The 17,302-nt window shown below is 34.7% G+C and overlaps 2 protein-coding genes and 1 long non-coding RNA gene across 6 annotated transcripts; 1 reads left to right on the top strand and 2 right to left on the bottom strand.

Annotated features, from left to right (window-relative positions):
- Positions 1-848: 848 nt before the first annotated feature.
- LOC149735262 (uncharacterized) lies at positions 849-4,652 on the bottom strand. The gene is made up of 3 exons (XM_089878514.1): positions 2,818-4,652; positions 2,270-2,452; positions 849-1,354 (listed from the first exon to the last, which is right to left on the bottom strand). Exons 1-3 carry the CDS (start codon positions 4,560-4,562, stop codon positions 1,264-1,266), a joined length of 2,019 nt encoding a protein of 672 aa, XP_089734640.1. The 5' UTR covers positions 4,563-4,652; the 3' UTR covers positions 849-1,263.
- A 48-nt stretch (positions 4,653-4,700) lies between these two features.
- Positions 4,701-9,294, top strand: LOC149735261 (uncharacterized). Its single transcript, XR_016385071.1, has 2 exons — positions 4,701-6,043; positions 6,400-9,294. It is a non-coding gene; the product is annotated as an uncharacterized LOC149735261 (long non-coding RNA).
- LOC149735260 (uncharacterized) lies at positions 6,482-14,065 on the bottom strand. Of its 4 annotated transcripts, XM_089878513.1 has the most exons (19): positions 13,844-14,065; positions 13,297-13,350; positions 12,953-13,025; positions 12,163-12,321; positions 11,876-12,034; positions 10,793-11,003; positions 10,381-10,503; positions 9,427-9,658; positions 9,296-9,371; positions 9,074-9,238; positions 8,816-8,931; positions 8,463-8,594; positions 8,030-8,185; positions 7,865-7,974; positions 7,425-7,519; positions 7,316-7,370; positions 7,139-7,252; positions 6,898-7,022; positions 6,482-6,828 (listed from the first exon to the last, which is right to left on the bottom strand). In XM_089878513.1, the coding sequence occupies exons 3-19, from the start codon at positions 13,019-13,021 to the stop codon at positions 6,661-6,663; spliced, it is 2,265 nt and encodes a 754-aa protein (XP_089734639.1). In that variant the 5' UTR covers positions 13,022-13,025; positions 13,297-13,350; positions 13,844-14,065; the 3' UTR covers positions 6,482-6,660. The 4 variants fall into 4 exon arrangements, with proteins under 4 accessions (XP_089734639.1, XP_089734637.1, XP_089734636.1 ...); XM_089878511.1 differs by lacking the exon at positions 13,297-13,350; XM_089878510.1 differs by lacking the exon at positions 13,297-13,350 and having other exon boundaries at positions 13,848-14,065.
- Positions 14,066-17,302: the final 3,237 nt, after the last annotated feature.

Here is a 17,302-nt window from a genome sequence, read left to right as displayed (position 1 = left end):
GTGGTTTAACACCAAATTTTAATGCTTAACAGTAATCGTCTTCGCCGCGCACTTTGTTTGACCATGAAAATGCTGTAGAGTATTACTGTAAACATTTTTTCGCCTATTATTGAACGGTTACCGGTGTCGTAATATATATTCGTCCCGATTGATATATTTTTACCAGGCGCTACTAGTGCGCATGCGGTCGGAACAAATACCCTGACCACCCGGTCCAAATTTGCGAACCTAAATAGCCTACACGACGTTTACACGTTAAAACTTAAGTTTTTAATTTAAAGTCAGCAGAACTGAGTTCGTATGTTATTCGTTGCCTAGAAAAGGTAAGTGCCACTAACAAATTTGTTTTGTGCTAGTTTGATAAGCACATTTTAGTTATAATTTACAGGTGCTGGTGGACTAGCAAATGTAGCCTAATCCTAGAATACAAAAAGGAGGCACTTTTGATACCAGTACAGATGGTAGAATATGTTTTGTAGTATATTTCTTCGGAACTTTTTTTAGTCGGTACGTATTTATTAGAGCTCGTATTGGATTTGTTCCGACCTATTGCACAGTAGCGTCTCGGCGCATGCGCAATAACGCCCCATACGAATATATCACGACACCGGTAAACGGAGATTTTAAAAGGGGACTTTCACCATCCTACTATATTTTTTAACAGATGAGAAAAGTAGTATATGTAAGACATCCAGTTTGAAGATAAGTGTTAGAAATTAAATAAAATATACTTATTGAACTAATCTTAAATAAGTTTGTTAGTGGTACTTGCTTATTCTAGGCTACATATAACATACTCTCATTTCTGTTAGGTTTAACTTGAAAACTATTAAGACTTGACACAAACACCACATTTCTACTTCAATTTATTACGACCTTATATCACAGCTACAAATAGAAGTCCTACATAGCACAGTGCTGGTTGAATAAAAACAATAAGGCAATGACAAGTGCCACGGTCACATATATAGATTGTACCATGAAACTTTAAAACAAAAATGAATATTTTGTTTGGAACAATTTTTATCATAAACACGATTAAAAACGCTCACATAGCACCACTGGGTAAAAGTTGCATGAAAACTTTCTGCCACTCTAAAACAACTGTATAAACAATGTTTACAGTCCATTCATTTGTTCTTAAATGTAAAGAGAAAAGACTAAAATGAAAGTTACTTAAAATGACTGGACAGTAAAAAATACAAAGAATTTGAAAAGAACAGTCATTTCTACATAGTGGTGGATGAGTGTTGATTGCACGTGTTATAAAGTTGAAATACTTGCGACTGTTGTAACTGAAGTCGGTCGATTTGAAACTTCACTTGAATTCAAAGCTGGAACTTTTTGTTTGTTTCTATAAAAGTGAAACAATAAACATTTATGTTGTTTTTGATGAAAGTAAATAAACGTGTAGTAATAGCATGGGTGTCCAGTTGTATGCCATATGTGTCATCCTACTACTTTTGAGTTCCTGAGTATGCAACCATGTGGGTGTGTTTAGTGTTTCTATTTTTTTCAGTTGCTGTGTGTGGGAATTTCTTTATTACACTATTAGAGACCACTGGGCTGGAGCAATTATCATTAATACGGCATACCAACACAAAACAAAATTTGTATGTAGCATGTAGGTAGATATGCATAATTTGAGCATCTCTATAACTGTGGTGATAGACACGTTGGTATGCTTATTTATGTGTCTTGAGCAAGGATACGAATTCCCACAATGGTAGCAGCATCCAACATTGAACTAGGTATTTATTATGTACCAGCTAGTCCAGCGCCATCGCTCAGTGGTTTATGCACCTGCATCGTAACCAAAGTGTCACCGGTTCGATATTTGACGGTGATACTTATACTGATTGGCATATGTGTCCTTGGGAAAACACTCGGACATTGCTCCAATTTAGCGGCCACTAATCGGTTGTCCAAATTATAAGTCATGTCAAAGCAAAAATCATACACAAAGTGGAAAAGTGTGGTAACTCGTAAGCACACAAGGGTAAAACATGATGCGCGAAATTTGCGTCTAACTGCGATGTCACAGTACTAGTCGTATGAAAGACTTAAATGGGCTTTCCCGAGTGTTGGGGTAATGGGCCAAACCCACAAAGAGTAAAAAAATAAATAAAAAAATTACCACTACCAGAAGAAGATGTGATAAGAGCCGATAATAATTTTTAACTAACCATCCATTGTGATACCAATGGCATGCATAGGTAAAACAAAAATGACTGCATTCTGTAAAAGACAACTTTTCAATTAAACGTACTTGTGAATTTTAACATGTTTGGCTAAGTGGTCGGATCGTGAAAATCTTTTATTGCACACTGGACAGGGATAAGGTTTTATTCCTTCATGAGAACGTTTATGTCGTGCCAACTCATCTGATCTTGAGAATTTCCAACCACAAGATGGCCATTTACACACGTAAGGCTTCTCACCTGTATGTCTCCTATATAAAGTTAGATGAACATGTGAAATATAGTACAGAAATGTTTATAAACTAAAAAGCTACCATTACCCATTTAATTAAATCTTTGTATAAATGTGGAGACCTGGACATACATACACTATCCATCTCATACTTTACTTATTTATTTAAATGCTTTTTTAAGTGTCTTACCCAAAAACACATGCACAAACTACAGTTGCAGCATAAAGTATCTAACCAGCTATTCTTGAGTTACAACGTGATTGCTCCAACAACCGACACACACCACCAGAAAATGCATAGAATTTAGGGGGCGACAGTTAAGCTTTTATTTTTACAAGGTAATGAAGAAAGTATTGTAATACCCATTAGTAATTAGTATTTACCTCACATGCGCTTTCAAATGTGAACTTTTAGTGTATTTCTTGGTACATCCAGGATAAGTACATACATGTATCCGCAGTGCATCTTCATTTGGTTTTGTTGTTTTCACTTGCTTCTGCAGATTGTAATCCATGGGTAAACCACCTTGATTTACAAAGTGACTGCCTGAAGCAATACCAGCAATCATAACACAACTTCCTGGTTGAGCTTTAATAACTGGCAGTGGGGCAATTTTAACCAAGTTTTTTTGGGAGATATCTTCATTTCTTTTAAAGTTTTGATCAATTTTGTTTTGTGCATCGTTGTTTGTCATTAAACATGAGGTTGAAGCACCAGATGGTGGTTTATCATGGGGGGTGTTGCTGGGAATAGAAGTGGATGAACTTCCTAGTTGGTTGCAACTGTTTGTAGGCATCTGTGCAATTGTGATTGGGATAAGTTTACCTTGTACGAAAATAAATAGAGGCGTTGTTGATAATGATGAAGGTGTGTTCAGTGCAACAAGGTGTGCAATTGAAGATTGTTCATTTGTTTGGGAGGATCTACTTACTGGAACAGTGCATTCATTTTGTACAGTCTCAGTTGACATTTTCAAAGAAGATGCACAAGTTAAACAAAGTTGTAACTCTGATCCATTAAAATAGTTAACATCCACCAAACTTTTACATGAAGCACAGACCTTTGGTTTAAGATCAACCGTATTCATTGTTGAAAAGCCAACAGATTGCTCATTAATGCATTGGCTTGTGGTAGATATGGTGAAGTTACTTCCATCAACCTGGTTCCCCATTTTAAATAAACTGTCATCAAAGTTATTTACAAGCGCAGTGGGTGGTTTTTCTTCAACTGTGATAACTGAAGTTGATGTTGTTATTGATTTTGCAATGCTTGAAACATTTGTATGTGTTGAAGTTGAGTAAGTGTTGATGCAACAATTAGGACCATTGTCAATCCTGTGATCAAAATGGTTGTTGGCAGTAAAAGAAAGAGGAGCATCCAAAGAATCTTCCGGATCGCTAAGAAGAGCCCTGAATGAGGATCTTGAATATGAAGGTGCAAAGTTACTGCTATCGTTATCAATATTATAAGCTACAAATGCATCGTTTAAGCTTTGTGAATCTCTTTTTTTGTCACTCATTTCATTTTTAAGTTTAACTTTTTGATAAGTTTTATCGAAATCTTTCAATGCATTTGCTAAACTACTGTTGCGAGGAATTGCAGGTAAAGACAATGGCATTCCTTCATTCCAATTTAAACAAGATGTTCCAACTCCAGCATTGGATTGTGTAACTGATGCATCTGTGACAGGTGTTGGTGAAGTGCCAGACCATTCGTTCTCATTTTTATGAATGGAACCGTGATGTTCTGTTGTTGCTTGAAACGACCATGGAAACAAACTGTCGGATTCATGTTTGCACAGCAAGTTGTTGTTGTTGCTGTCACAGACAAATGTATTTGTAAATGCTGATTTTGTCTTTGTTCTGTTTCCTTTTTCGAAGTCTTGCGACAAAATATCTTCTAAATGTTCATCAGATGTATTAGTAAACGAAGGGGTAAGGTAAATGGATGGCGATAATGGTTTGAGTAAATCACTACCAGAAGGAGATGTAATAAATTGAGTTGAAACTTTATGGGGAAAGGAACTTGGTTGCTTTGATGGATTTGGTTCAGTTGAAAAACCAGAATTTTCGTTTGAACCAGGATCAGATAATAGTAAGTCGAGTAGTGCATCGTCTGAATCTTTCATTTTGCTCTCAGTTCATTTTCAACTAACTTAAAAGATTGGATTTCTGAAACAAACCGAAGTCATAACAATTAAAGCAATATATAAACTTAAATTTTAGACCACAAAGTTCAATGGTATAACTTTTCTTAAGAGTTCAATGGTATAACTTTTCTTTTGACCAGAAGCTCAATGGTATAACTTTTCTTAAGTAAACAAAACTTTACGTACTAATACTTATGCCATGCTATGACGGGTTGTTATATTGTTTTATAATTAACAACTATTCAGCTTATCGCTACAAAGAACTACTGCAGAAAAAAATTAACTCGTTTCAATGAAAGTACGTTTGAAGTTGTAGCTTGTATTATCTAAAAAAATATTTTCCAATATATATGGAATCTAGATTTACAAAGATATATTATTTCTGTGCAGTGTGATCTATTTTACGACGTTTACTTGAGTTACAAATTGAATGAATAAACTCAGCTTTAAAAACATGACGTAAATCTCTGAATCGCTGATATAAACAACTTATTATGTGACCGATGGGTGGATCTGTCAAATTGGGACACACCCTCTATTTACAGAAGTTGTAATGATTTCGTGTCAAACTTTATTAGCCACTTGGCAATCACAGGAAGGATTGACATCGTTACTTCAATAAATGAATGAAACTTATTTTTTACACAGTAGTTAGCACACCTGCCTCTAACCCATAGGTTACAGGTTCAAGGATCGTCGTATGTGTTTTATAGCAAGGCCTTAACAGCAATTGAATAAACCCACCTATGGGTTGTCTAAATTGTCAGTCATACAGAACAAACTTACATACGTGACAGAGCCCGTAGTTACGTGGTAGCCAGTAAACGGGTACGAGGTGTTTAAAACAGAACACCCGTGTTATAACGACTGTCATTTTTTTACCTCCCGAGGAAAACCAAGTAACATTCATTCATTCATTGTTGAGCACGTTATTGAGCACGTTAGTGGTCATATAGATCGTTGTTTTTTTTTTGCGCGACTTTTTTTCCGCACTTCTCAATTCCTAATTTCATTCCTAATCTCAATTCCTAATTCTAGCGTTTATTCTTTATTCTTAGCGGAACCACTGTCTGGAAATTTGGGAGGGCACGTGTTGGTGAGATAAGAAATCCACACAACGATTCACGACTGAATCAAACTATTACCATTTAAGTAGGGATCAAATGCACTACTCTTATACCGTATTAATATTAATCGTAATTAACACATTATTTATAATTAAACACCATATGAATAATATTAACCTGCTTCATTACCTAATTACTGCGTACAGTTTATCCAAATGAAAACAAGGATTTTTAAGCGACGACTGACGAGGTTAACTAATGTAAGTTTACAAAGGTACGGGAGTTGTTTTTTTGATAAGTTCACAAAGTATCATACGTGGTAACTCGTAAGCTGGCACGAGATGTTAAACCCGTGTGATAACGACTGTCGTTTTCCGGCCACGCGAGGATAAAGTAAGTTACATTCATTTATTCATTCAATTATCTCATTTTACGACACCTTACTATATCAAACGTCTATTGTTTTTATTAATTCCGTAATGGCGGCCTGATCTTGTAACTTTTACGGCAGACAGTTTGTAAAAACCCCGTAGTCAACTACTAGGTTGGAATAATTATATAGGGTTTTGCTCGACTTTGCCTACGTGTTACTAAACTTTCGCTCTGTATATTCTTTACTAGAGATCAGCTGGCTATTATATCTGCATTGGTGTACGTGCACTACTTTAATCATTGTACACAGCGCAGGATTACTAATAACTTGTCTTCGTCTTCACGTTGACACTTTCAAGTTTTCTCTTTCATATTAGAACAACAAGTCTGAGTCTTACTAACCACTAATGATGGATGGTTCGGATTCTGTCAATTCCATAAACAAAAAGTTACAGCAGGTAAGTTAGGGGTATGGACCTACAGCCATTTAATTTGATACCGTATTAAGCATAACACACACAGCTATTAACTCACAAGGTAATATCTTTATAATATTTGCAACATAGTTACATTAATTATTATTCACGATAATGTAAATAATAATAAAAAGAGAGAATGAATGAATATTAAAGTTTTGTTTATTTTTCTTCTGCTTTTGAATTAGGCTTGCCCAGTATTATGCCATGCTTGTCACGCATATGGTATCGAAAACTTTGTTGGATTCCATAAGCTTTATTGCACACCTTACATTCAAATGGTTTTTGATCAGAATGAAAAATTTTCATATGTCTTCTCATATTTCCAACCTTTAGATATAATTTTACCATTAAAAAGTATTGTGCAATATTATGTAATATAGCTATGTAACAATGTACCTGTGAAAATCCTCTGTGACAAATAGGGCATTCATATTTATTACAAGCTCTTTTATGACGAGTAAAAGCTTGCACGGTGGGAAATATGTGTCCGCAATGATCGCAACGATGCAACTTTGCTGCAACTGGAAAGAATATCTATATTGTTACACATATTTTTTAATCAGTATACTTGAAACTATACATTTACAAATATGACTGGAAAGACATAGAAATCCTCGAAACTTTAGTTTTTACTAACCACGGTGGGAAGTTATTTGATGAAAATCTCCGGGACTTTTCCTTTGATCTTCTGGCAATGCTGGAAGTAAAGCAGGCAGCTTCGATGATTCGGATAGTACAAATGGAGAACCTCCTGTTGATAGTTTATGTAATTATTTTTGTACTTCCTTTTATAAAGATATTATTTTAAAGATACCTTGATAAGATGCAGTTGATTTGGTTTTTACAGAAGTTTTCATTCCCGTTTCAACCTAATTAACGATGGGTCAAATATTAGGTTTTCTACAGTTAACAACATATATTACCAAAATATCATCAGGTAGTGAAACTCCGGGTGAGCGGATACTTTCAATATGTTGTATGGTGGGTAGTTTACAACTGGGTTTTGGTGGAAGGTTATCTACAAAACATCAGGTGTAAAGAAGCATCATGTCAATTACACGAGTGCTTCAACTGTCTAAACGCTTCAACCCAAGGCAACTAATGAAACGCACTTGTTAAGTTGTTCACGTTCCTGTTTGAAGACAAATTGTATTGAACACCTTCTATTTTAAGAGTTTGAATCATTCAATGGTGTTAATGGTTCTATCAGTTTCTATAAAGCAATATTATTTGATTGAATGAATGTTGTTTACCATCTAATTATAGATGAACACAACTTTGTGGATCTTTGTTAATGAAGATCAAACAGGCCTTAAAAAAATTGTACCAATAATCATTTAAATAGGTATAGATAATACATTACCTATTGTAGAAGTAATTTGGTTCAAATATGAAGTCGTGCAAGTGCTTGCAAATGTTTCCGCTTCATTTAAAACATCCTCATTTAACTCAACAGAGCTTGAAAATGTTAAACTAACAAAAAATAAGTTTAAACAGAAGGCATCACATAATAATGTTGTCCATGTACCTGCTTGTGGGATGGGCAACAGTAGGTGCGGCGAGCAGGGAACTAAAATTTTCCATCATCAACGAAGAGGTTTGGGGACTTTCCACTGCTATGTCATTGATACTTTTATTATGAACCGACTTAATATGATATTGAAGAGACTGTCGAATTGCATATCTGTAAAAAGATGCTTATCTGACTAGTACTTTACAATGTTTTATGCTTAAACTTACAACTTATATGATCTTTTACATAATCCAGGCAATTGGGAGGTGACAAAATTATGAATTTGAATGGTTTACTACATAGTGGCTATAAAGGACTTTATCTAAAGATTAAGTTAGGTTAGGTTCTCAGGAGTCAGGACTATGGGTTAGACGTTGAAATTGTTGACTTGAATTTAAATTAAACTTAATACTGAATATTCTAGACCACTGTAGGTTTAATTACAAACCTTCTTCCACAATGGCTACATTTAAATCTCTTATCCGCCGTGTGCTTGATCAATATATGACGTTTCAGGTTGTTTTTGTTGTTAAATATCCGTCCACAATGTTGGCAACTGTGACTCTTTGTATCAAGCAACCTTTTCACATAATGTTTGTTTATTAAACACAAATACTTTCTGAATAAAGGTGAATGAGTTTAACTTGATTTATCCTCGCGCAGTCGGAAAACAATATTTATTTTGTTATAACACGGATGTTCTATTTCATACACCTTGTGTCAGCTTAAGAGTTATCCTGAATATAACTTCGTAGGTTGTATTTTTTTTTTATGATGACCAGGCTATACTTCTACACTCACCGGTTTGAAATATCCAAACTTTTTTTACTTTGTTGATGTTCCGTATAACAATGATGAAAAGCATCTGTTATATTTGTAAAATATTTCAAACATTCTTTGCAGGTGTAAACTGACGGCTGCAACACAGTATAAAATATTTCAATTAAATAAAATATGGCATGTTAATACAACATAGTTGTCAGATACATCCATTACAACCAACAAGTATTAGAAATCAAAAACAAAAACTTTTGTTACAATATTATTTGATGTTGATACCTTGGTGTGACGCTCGTTGAACAGCGATGATGAAAAAGATGGGACAAGGTTTTTATCAACACTAGTTGGCAGTAAATAATTTTTATTCATTTCTGGTGGTGACCTCTCGTTAAAAAGCTTTACTTTTTTTGTAAGTTTTGGGGATATGGAGTAGACTGACTGAACCTGCATGAATATAGAAGCATGAAATTTTTAGCGCCGTGGTAACATACCAAGTATTACTTGCAAAGCTTCAGTTGTTTTCGGTGTTGCTAATGATGTTGAAGATTGCTCAGTAAAATTGTTGGATAACAAACAACTGTTAATACAAGGTTAAAATAAATAAGGAACATGAATTAAATGTTTTACTCAACCTTTCAGATGCTAAGTCATCTACAATTAAGGCTGGGTCGTTATCAAATATATTTCCAAGACTCTCATTGGTCGGTTCGAATATCAGCGGATCAATGGAAAAGTCTGAGGTGCTGGATATTGTTTTATTTGCGCTGTCAACTGAAGTTGAAGTTGACACCTGCTGTGACAACCCCACGCGACGACCAGCTTGGCTTCCAATACGACCAAATATAGAAGTCGGCGAGATTGTGGCTTAAAAATAAATAAACCATACATTATATAGAGGTTTAAAATAAACTAAACTCGTGCATTTGAACCTTAGGAGAAAAGCGTGGCAGAAACTAATTGCAGACGGTTTTTATAATTGGTCAAACAAGAGACCTAATTTAAGTAAGAGCAAACCCACAAAATGTAAAAACAAATATGATGGTATATTAGGCATGTAACAATCTGGAAGCCTATCTATATATATATATATTATATATATATATATTAGTCAAACTTAATATTGGAGGATAAGGGGGTAAACCTATTGCAAGTTCAGTGTAAAGCTTATTTTTTATACTAAACTAATGAATGACTGGAGTCACTGTGAAGTGAATGTTAGGTGAAGGGAACATAATTCTACACAACGCTTTACACAACAACTGTAAACATACTGAAAGTGGTTGAAACATCCTTGTGCAATATACCACGTGCCATTAAAAAGTAACAGTGACATATGGTTTCAATGCTAAGGTAATGAAATAGGGCTACTGTACAACATTTGTCTAAATATCAGCTGATCACTATCACAATACATACAGGCAAATTACGTTCACTTGATGCTTTAATAAATTTTTTTTAATTGATAAATTACCACTTTGTTCTAAGCTTCAAAGATCTATCTTTTACTAACAAAAACATCTTTATTGGGTTCACTTAAAATAACATTCCTGTATTGTGTTTTACATTATTGTATCGTTAAAACTTACATATATTGTCAATACTTCGGGTTAATTTCCAGTTTTCGGGTGTGCTTGCATTTTCTTTAAATTTAATTTTCTTTGGGTTGCTTTTCTTTTTTAATGTTCGATTTCCACATAGCTTTTGCTTTTCTGTTACAATTAGAAAGTTTTTATATATTTTGGTATTTAAAAAAAAGAAAGTTTATTCAAAACTCTCAAAGACAGAAAACATCTGCAATGCTTAGAAACCCCTGTGGTGTGATGCAGTATTTACCTAATTATTGAAAGAAATTTATCATGTGGGGCTCAAAAATGTAAAATATAGGTAACTAATATTTTGGTGTCCCACAAACAAAACTAGGAAACCTTAATATACAATGGTGCTAAAAGGGCTGACATGAAAATATATAAAGTAAATAGAAGCACGTGTTTTTCTCACCAGTGTCATCACTACTGGATGGAAGGAAAGAAGCATTGGTGGAATCTGCAGCTTCACAAGATTTCTCATCATCATCCTCAGATTTTAAATCAACGAACAAAACACTTGGTGTTGAGTTTTCATTTATCATGTTCGTGCACGGAATGTTTAAAGTCTTTATTTCATGAATACTTGGAAGTACAATCTTATCATCTATTACTCTCTCACATGCCTGAAATATATAAATATTGTATATAAATAAATAAATGCATGTAACTTATTTACACTCGCGTGGCGGAGAAACAAAAAAGATGGTTTTGTTTTATACACCTCTTGCTCGCTTACTGGTTATCACATTAAGTAACTTTGTGGGTGACTATTTTTGGGGGGATTTTTCGTATGGCTATAATTTTGATAACACATTAGTGACCGCTAGGTTTGAGCAATTGCAGTATCTTTATAATTAACATACGCCCACAATTCCAGCAGCAATGAACAAGCATTAAACCCCACACCTCAAGGTTAGGGTTAGGCGCGCTAACCATTGTGCTAACAGCGCCAGGCATAATTTTCATATTCCAACAACACAAAACGATGCAGCACTGAACGACTCATATTACATCATTCTCGTGTCTCGTGTTTACTACAGGCCACAACATGCTTATATACGCTAATTATACAATGCATGGCGCCATGGTATTGGAACAAAGTAAAACAACATGATAACTGCAGCATCTGGATACATAACAGAAGGAATGTTTTGTTTGGCTCCAGACCTTGCAGACTGCAGTTACGTAACACAATTGCAGCGATACGCTAATGTGATTCAAGACAAGCCCACAGAATCACTCAGTATCGGAGAATTATAATGTGACAGTTTAAAGTAAAAAAGATAGTGCACATTGAACTACACAGTGGCACAGCAAGGAATACATAATGGTTTGTGATATTATATTTTTGTTACAAAAATACCGATTCCGGGGTACTGATGACCCAATACTGCAGCTAGTGAGTATTTATAAAATAATTCTCACAAATAAGTACATTATTTCATATCACTAAAAGCAAACATAAGAAACTGTGCAACACAGCCACAATTCATACCTGTACAATCGAATGTATTTGAAGTTTTCCAGCAGTCTTCATGACATCTCGAATATTTTCCTCAAACAAATGAAGTTTTGATGTGTAAAGGAAATGCAAAATCGGGATAAATGTTTTCGATGAAACAGAAGATAGATGAATGGTTGTCACATTACAAACCTGCAAAAACAAAAATGAAAAACAATAAGCTCTCAAAATTTTGGTTATTGTGCCATAATTTGTAAAAGTTCTAACAATTTGCACAAAAAAGGATAAAACAATTGTTTAAAACTAAACAAGGTGCTCACTTTAGATACAACATCATCAGATTGTTTTCCTCGATCAAACAAAGCTTGAAAATATGAACTGTATGATGCAAGTACAGCTTTGTGGGCAGGAAACGAATTGTTTTCGACAATCAATGAAACATCACAGAGCTGACAGTTTCTTTGCTGATCATAAAGTGCCTGTTCAAATAAACAAATTTTAAACATAATTTCCTAATCAGTAGCAAAACATTTTGACTATTTGGAAAACTGTTTCTAAAAACTGAACTGTGAAATAGATTAGGTGAAGCAGTAAAAGCCTTTATATTCTGAAAACTCACAAACTTAGGCCACAGTTTAAATCAGGTTTTTTTTGCCAAAGGCATCTTGCATGGCAGATTAAACAAAAAGGCTTTGATTAGGAATAAACAAAAAAATAATCGTTCTCCCATTCAGCCTTAAAATGATAGGTCTTGGTTCGTTTTCTCTCAGCCATGCCTACGTTTGATGCGATCGCTAACTATCAAAATCGTGAAGGAAGTCAATAAATCGGAAAGCGTCAAAATTTTTAAGAATTTAGTCAAAAATATAAGTCCAGACACACGGGGTTACTAGTGTGTAGTGTCCTAATTGCAACATGTTGCTATTAGATTCCCATTTGTAGGAGTTAAGTTAAACCATTCGATTTTCCTTGGCACACTCCCATTTGTTTGACCGGCTAGGATAATCATGCCAAATTCAACCATTGCAACAGTTACATAACTAAATATTGAATATAATTCTTTTAAAAGCGGTGGTTGCGCCACTGCCTTAGTTGATTCAATTTTTTTACCTTCAAGAGTTTGTCTCCATGTCCCTCAACATGTAAAGGGATGCTCTTCAAATAAAATGAATTCTCCATTTCTCTGCAAAGCATAAATTCTCCATTTTCTGCTATTCTAAATACTGCCATTAAACTCTTTTACAAAATTTACATTTGGTATGAATAAAGTGAGGACAAAAATAGAGATGAAAAAATGGTTACAAAAACATCCAAAGCAAGTTTAATGGCAATCTATTTTAAATACTTGGTCATTGGAAGCCTAGACACGGGTGGCGTAATAAGTCTGGCCACACAAGTTTTTGTCACTTAATGTTAATTTTTTTTAGTAAATATAACTAAAACAAATCATTGACATGGTTGTAGTGTTCACGCGCACGTACGAAGTATTGATTGTAGACAGGACAATCCTTTAAACGTAAAAAAGCAAATGTTAAAACCTGTTTTTAAGCACCAGCAGTCTAAATAATCAAGGGGACAATCGCTAGTATGACGCTAGGGATGCACATTACAGAATAATTAGGTATTCTAGGATATCCTAGAATAGTTTATTTCGAATCTAGAATTTCGAATCTTTTTATAATTATAGGAAAAAATAACTTTGCCCACATAAATCTATTGACTCTTTTATATTAGCTTTGTTGGATTATGAGCTGTAAAATGATCAAAAATTGTACTATTGGGTGGTTTTTGCGCCACGAAACATATCGCAGACTTTGAAAAGACGTTGCGAAACGTTTACTCTTAAAAGTCCCACAAACACAAAAATATTTGTTAGCAAATAAAATGGGAAGGATTCTTCCCTAGCACCTTAAATTATGAGCAAGTGTTAACAAAACACTAATAAATATGGTTCACTAAGTTTTAGTAAAAAACAAAAAGCATTATCAATACACTTCATACAAACTTTGTTTGTAACGATCCGCAGTCGTTTATTCTTGTTTGTTGGACGTTAACTCTTGGAAAAGTCGAATTCTTTTGAGAAATAATTCCCACACAATAAACCAAAGGAAAGCAATGAACAGAATTACAAACACGGCGCAAGCGATAACTACGCAGGTCGTCAATACTACATCCCACAACATCCTATATAAACACACACTGTAATACACATACATTTGAAAACACAATATCAAATAAAAAGTTCAACTGCTCTGCTTGCTTACTTTTTTTTGTTTTACTGGGTGAATAGGTAGATAGTATCAAAGTTAGTATAGACGTTTCACGTTGGGGAGTATAACCAGAGTATACTGACAACACTAAAAGGAGGGACGGAGGGAAACTGAGTACTAAAAGGAGGGAAGGGAGGAACGGAGGGAAAATACCGTTACTAAAAAGAGGGAAGGAAGCAAAATGGAGGGACGGAGGGAAATAATAATTCCTTTGCTTAAACCCTATGGGCGGAGGGACAGAGGGAAACTATTTTTACCCAAAATAAGTGAAGGGACTGAGGGAAACTGGTGGAGGGACGGAGGGAAACTAATTTTTGCCCCAAAAAAGTGGAGGGACGGTAGGGAAACTGGTGGAGGGACGGAGGGAAAATAGTTTTTTAAATTAAGTCAAAAAAAACGAAGAAAAACTACATAAAACGTCATCGACTCCATTGACTACAATAGTAAACGGGAACGACCCGCGAAAGAGAGAGAGTGTATCACCATAGTACACTGTTAGTGTACTATGGTATCACCTCTCTCTTTTGCCGAAATTGGAGATGCGCGTTCTACTCTTTTTTATTTCTGTGGAATAATCGCGAAAATTTGGACATGAAATGCGACACTTAAATGAAATGATAAACAAATTGAAAATCAAGTTTAAATATTTTTTTTCTTGTTCTACTGCCATACGTTTTAACATGTTATCTAGTACAATATTTTATGAAAAACTGGTATTTTTAAACGATAATGGGTATTGTTCAACATTATTTGTTAATATTGTATCCTACAAATGCATATGAACTTGTAATAAGAGAAAATTGATAATACCTATTAATAAAGTTTACATTTTTGCCACAAATTAGGTATTACTACACTGTTTTCCGCACAAGCCACATCTCATAAATTATCTCCAAGTGGAGGGAAGATGGGACTCCATATTGAAATATATTTACAATAACATTATTCTGCAGTTTGTAGTTATATTTATCCCCCTATTTTCCTCATGTTTATATCTTATAGTTTTTCACAAAACTAAAACGAGTTTTATGAGACAAAATCAAACTTTACGAAATATTTAAGGTTGTTTTATAAATCTATCATCTATGAAACCAGTTTAATCGTTTACAGTCGCAAACTACAAAATTTCATCGGCTTTACTGTATGGTTTAGAGAGCATTCAAAATAAGCAACTGATACTATTTCGCATTTTGTACCTGTTCAAAACATAGCTGTTTCTATTTAACATAGATGGGACACCTTTAATACATAATATCCAAATATTCTGATCGTGTTTTAAACAATTTACAACGGTCCATGGGAGTTGTGAGGATACGATTTTATATTTCTTTGAATATTATTTGTTTACTATCAAATGGGACGAGAAAATAGAATGAAAAGGTGTCCCATCTTCCCCCACTCTACTATATATACTTTTTTTTATAAAATCGTGATAATACTATCGAATAGTTCTGTAATATTGTTTTTCTGATTATCATTAAGTTGGGGGTGGCGTAAAAAGAAATTAAAACAGTTTTGTATGACAAAGTGTCCTGCCTTCCCCCACCCTACTATATATTATGATTTGATTTCAGTCAGGTGGTTAAAGACGAAATTGGGAAAATAAAAAGATTGCAAAAAGCGAACAAGGTCAACTGTTCGAATGCGTTTCGTTGCTTACGTAACACCTACTCTCCCGTCATTCAAATCGTGACAATAAAAGCATTACGGGGTTTTGTGTATGCCAGGCAAATTGTTATAAAAACCTTGCACTGTGAGGCGGTACGGGGCTAGTTATACCCACCAGAGCCATAGAAATACCGAGTAAAGCAGAAGACCAACTCATTGTGTCCAAAATAACACAGTAGGTATAGGGAAAATGCATGCTTTTCCGCAAATTATGGAAAAACGTGAGCCTAAAAACAAATTTAAAGATTGAAAAGTGTGAAAAATACATGTGTTATTTGTTTTCTGTATCAAAAAAAAATAGAATCAGAAGCGGTTGAATTGTGACATTTTAGTCATTTAAAGAAGGTAAATTTATATTTTTTCCAAAAAAGTTTGGTAAGGTTAATAAAAGCTGTTTTACGCTTTCCCACAAAAGGAAAATACAAACAAAACCTAGAAAACACAAACAAATACAAGTTCGTTTAAACTCATTGCCAAAGTCACTGCTTTTGCTCTATTTTGGATACACAAAGACGGCAGTTGAACTACCTGGTGTTCATATGACTCTGGCAATACCGTGCTGTCTCACTTTGTCTTTTAAGCTTAATACCGCTCTTTCGTCGCTTAATAAACTGAGCTGTGACGCACAATGTCCTGCAACGGTGTGCAATCGCATTGTGGAGTCGGGTAGCGTATACGTTGGAGCAAGAACGGCGTCGTGAGGCTGCGGAACATGGACCTGCGATACTTACAATATTAGCTGCCCCCACAAATATATCACGGTTTTGGGCAGTTGCGGGCTGTATTTTTTATTTCTGTGCATTGAACGACTTGTTGACAAAAGACAAGCGCATCTGTCGCACTAAATATAACTAATGTAATAATAATTAGGTGTTTTGCTTTTTATTAAATTAGTGCCATGTTTAATATTGGGCGTAAATATATAGTGTTTTCGGCAACTTTGGTGGCGAAAACAACCCGGCAGCGGAATTACCGCCGAATTGCCAACCCACCATTCCCAGTCCAGCACAATGCAAGGCACCTAAGCTTGGGTGTTGGTTTTCGTTTTATTTAATAACAAGCCTCCACTAGGATATGCTGGTTTAAAACAACGCGATTTTTCTTTTATGTTCATATATAGATCGTAGAAGAATTTTTAGCACATTATATTTAAGTGATAAAATATCTTTTTGAAGTTTGTGTTGACTCCTAAGCTAAAACTTAGGCTTAGGCTTGTGTGTTGCAGTTTGTTTTGTGTTAACTTGTAAGTCGGCAGTTTTGCTTCTATTTTGTGTAAACAAAATAAATTCATTTATTTATTACTTGAGGAAAGATCTTATAACAAATATAGGCCATTGGACATACTGACAATTCCGAAGATTTGGAAAATAATTTGCTACAAAAAATCAGTTAAATATTCATAGGTCCCTGTCGACTCTGTGCACATACTCCCCCGCTGTATAATTTTTTTAAAAACTGGTTTGGCATTCGTATCGAATATTAACTTTAAAAATGCACGAAAACATGCTGTGTCTCCGCCTGA

This window comes from Ciona robusta, chromosome 5, assembly GCF_009617815.1.
Source record: "Ciona robusta chromosome 5, ASM961781v2".
Classification (NCBI taxonomy): Eukaryota; Metazoa; Chordata; class Ascidiacea; order Phlebobranchia; family Cionidae; genus Ciona; species Ciona robusta.
This window is presented reverse-complemented; position numbering and strand designations above follow the sequence as displayed.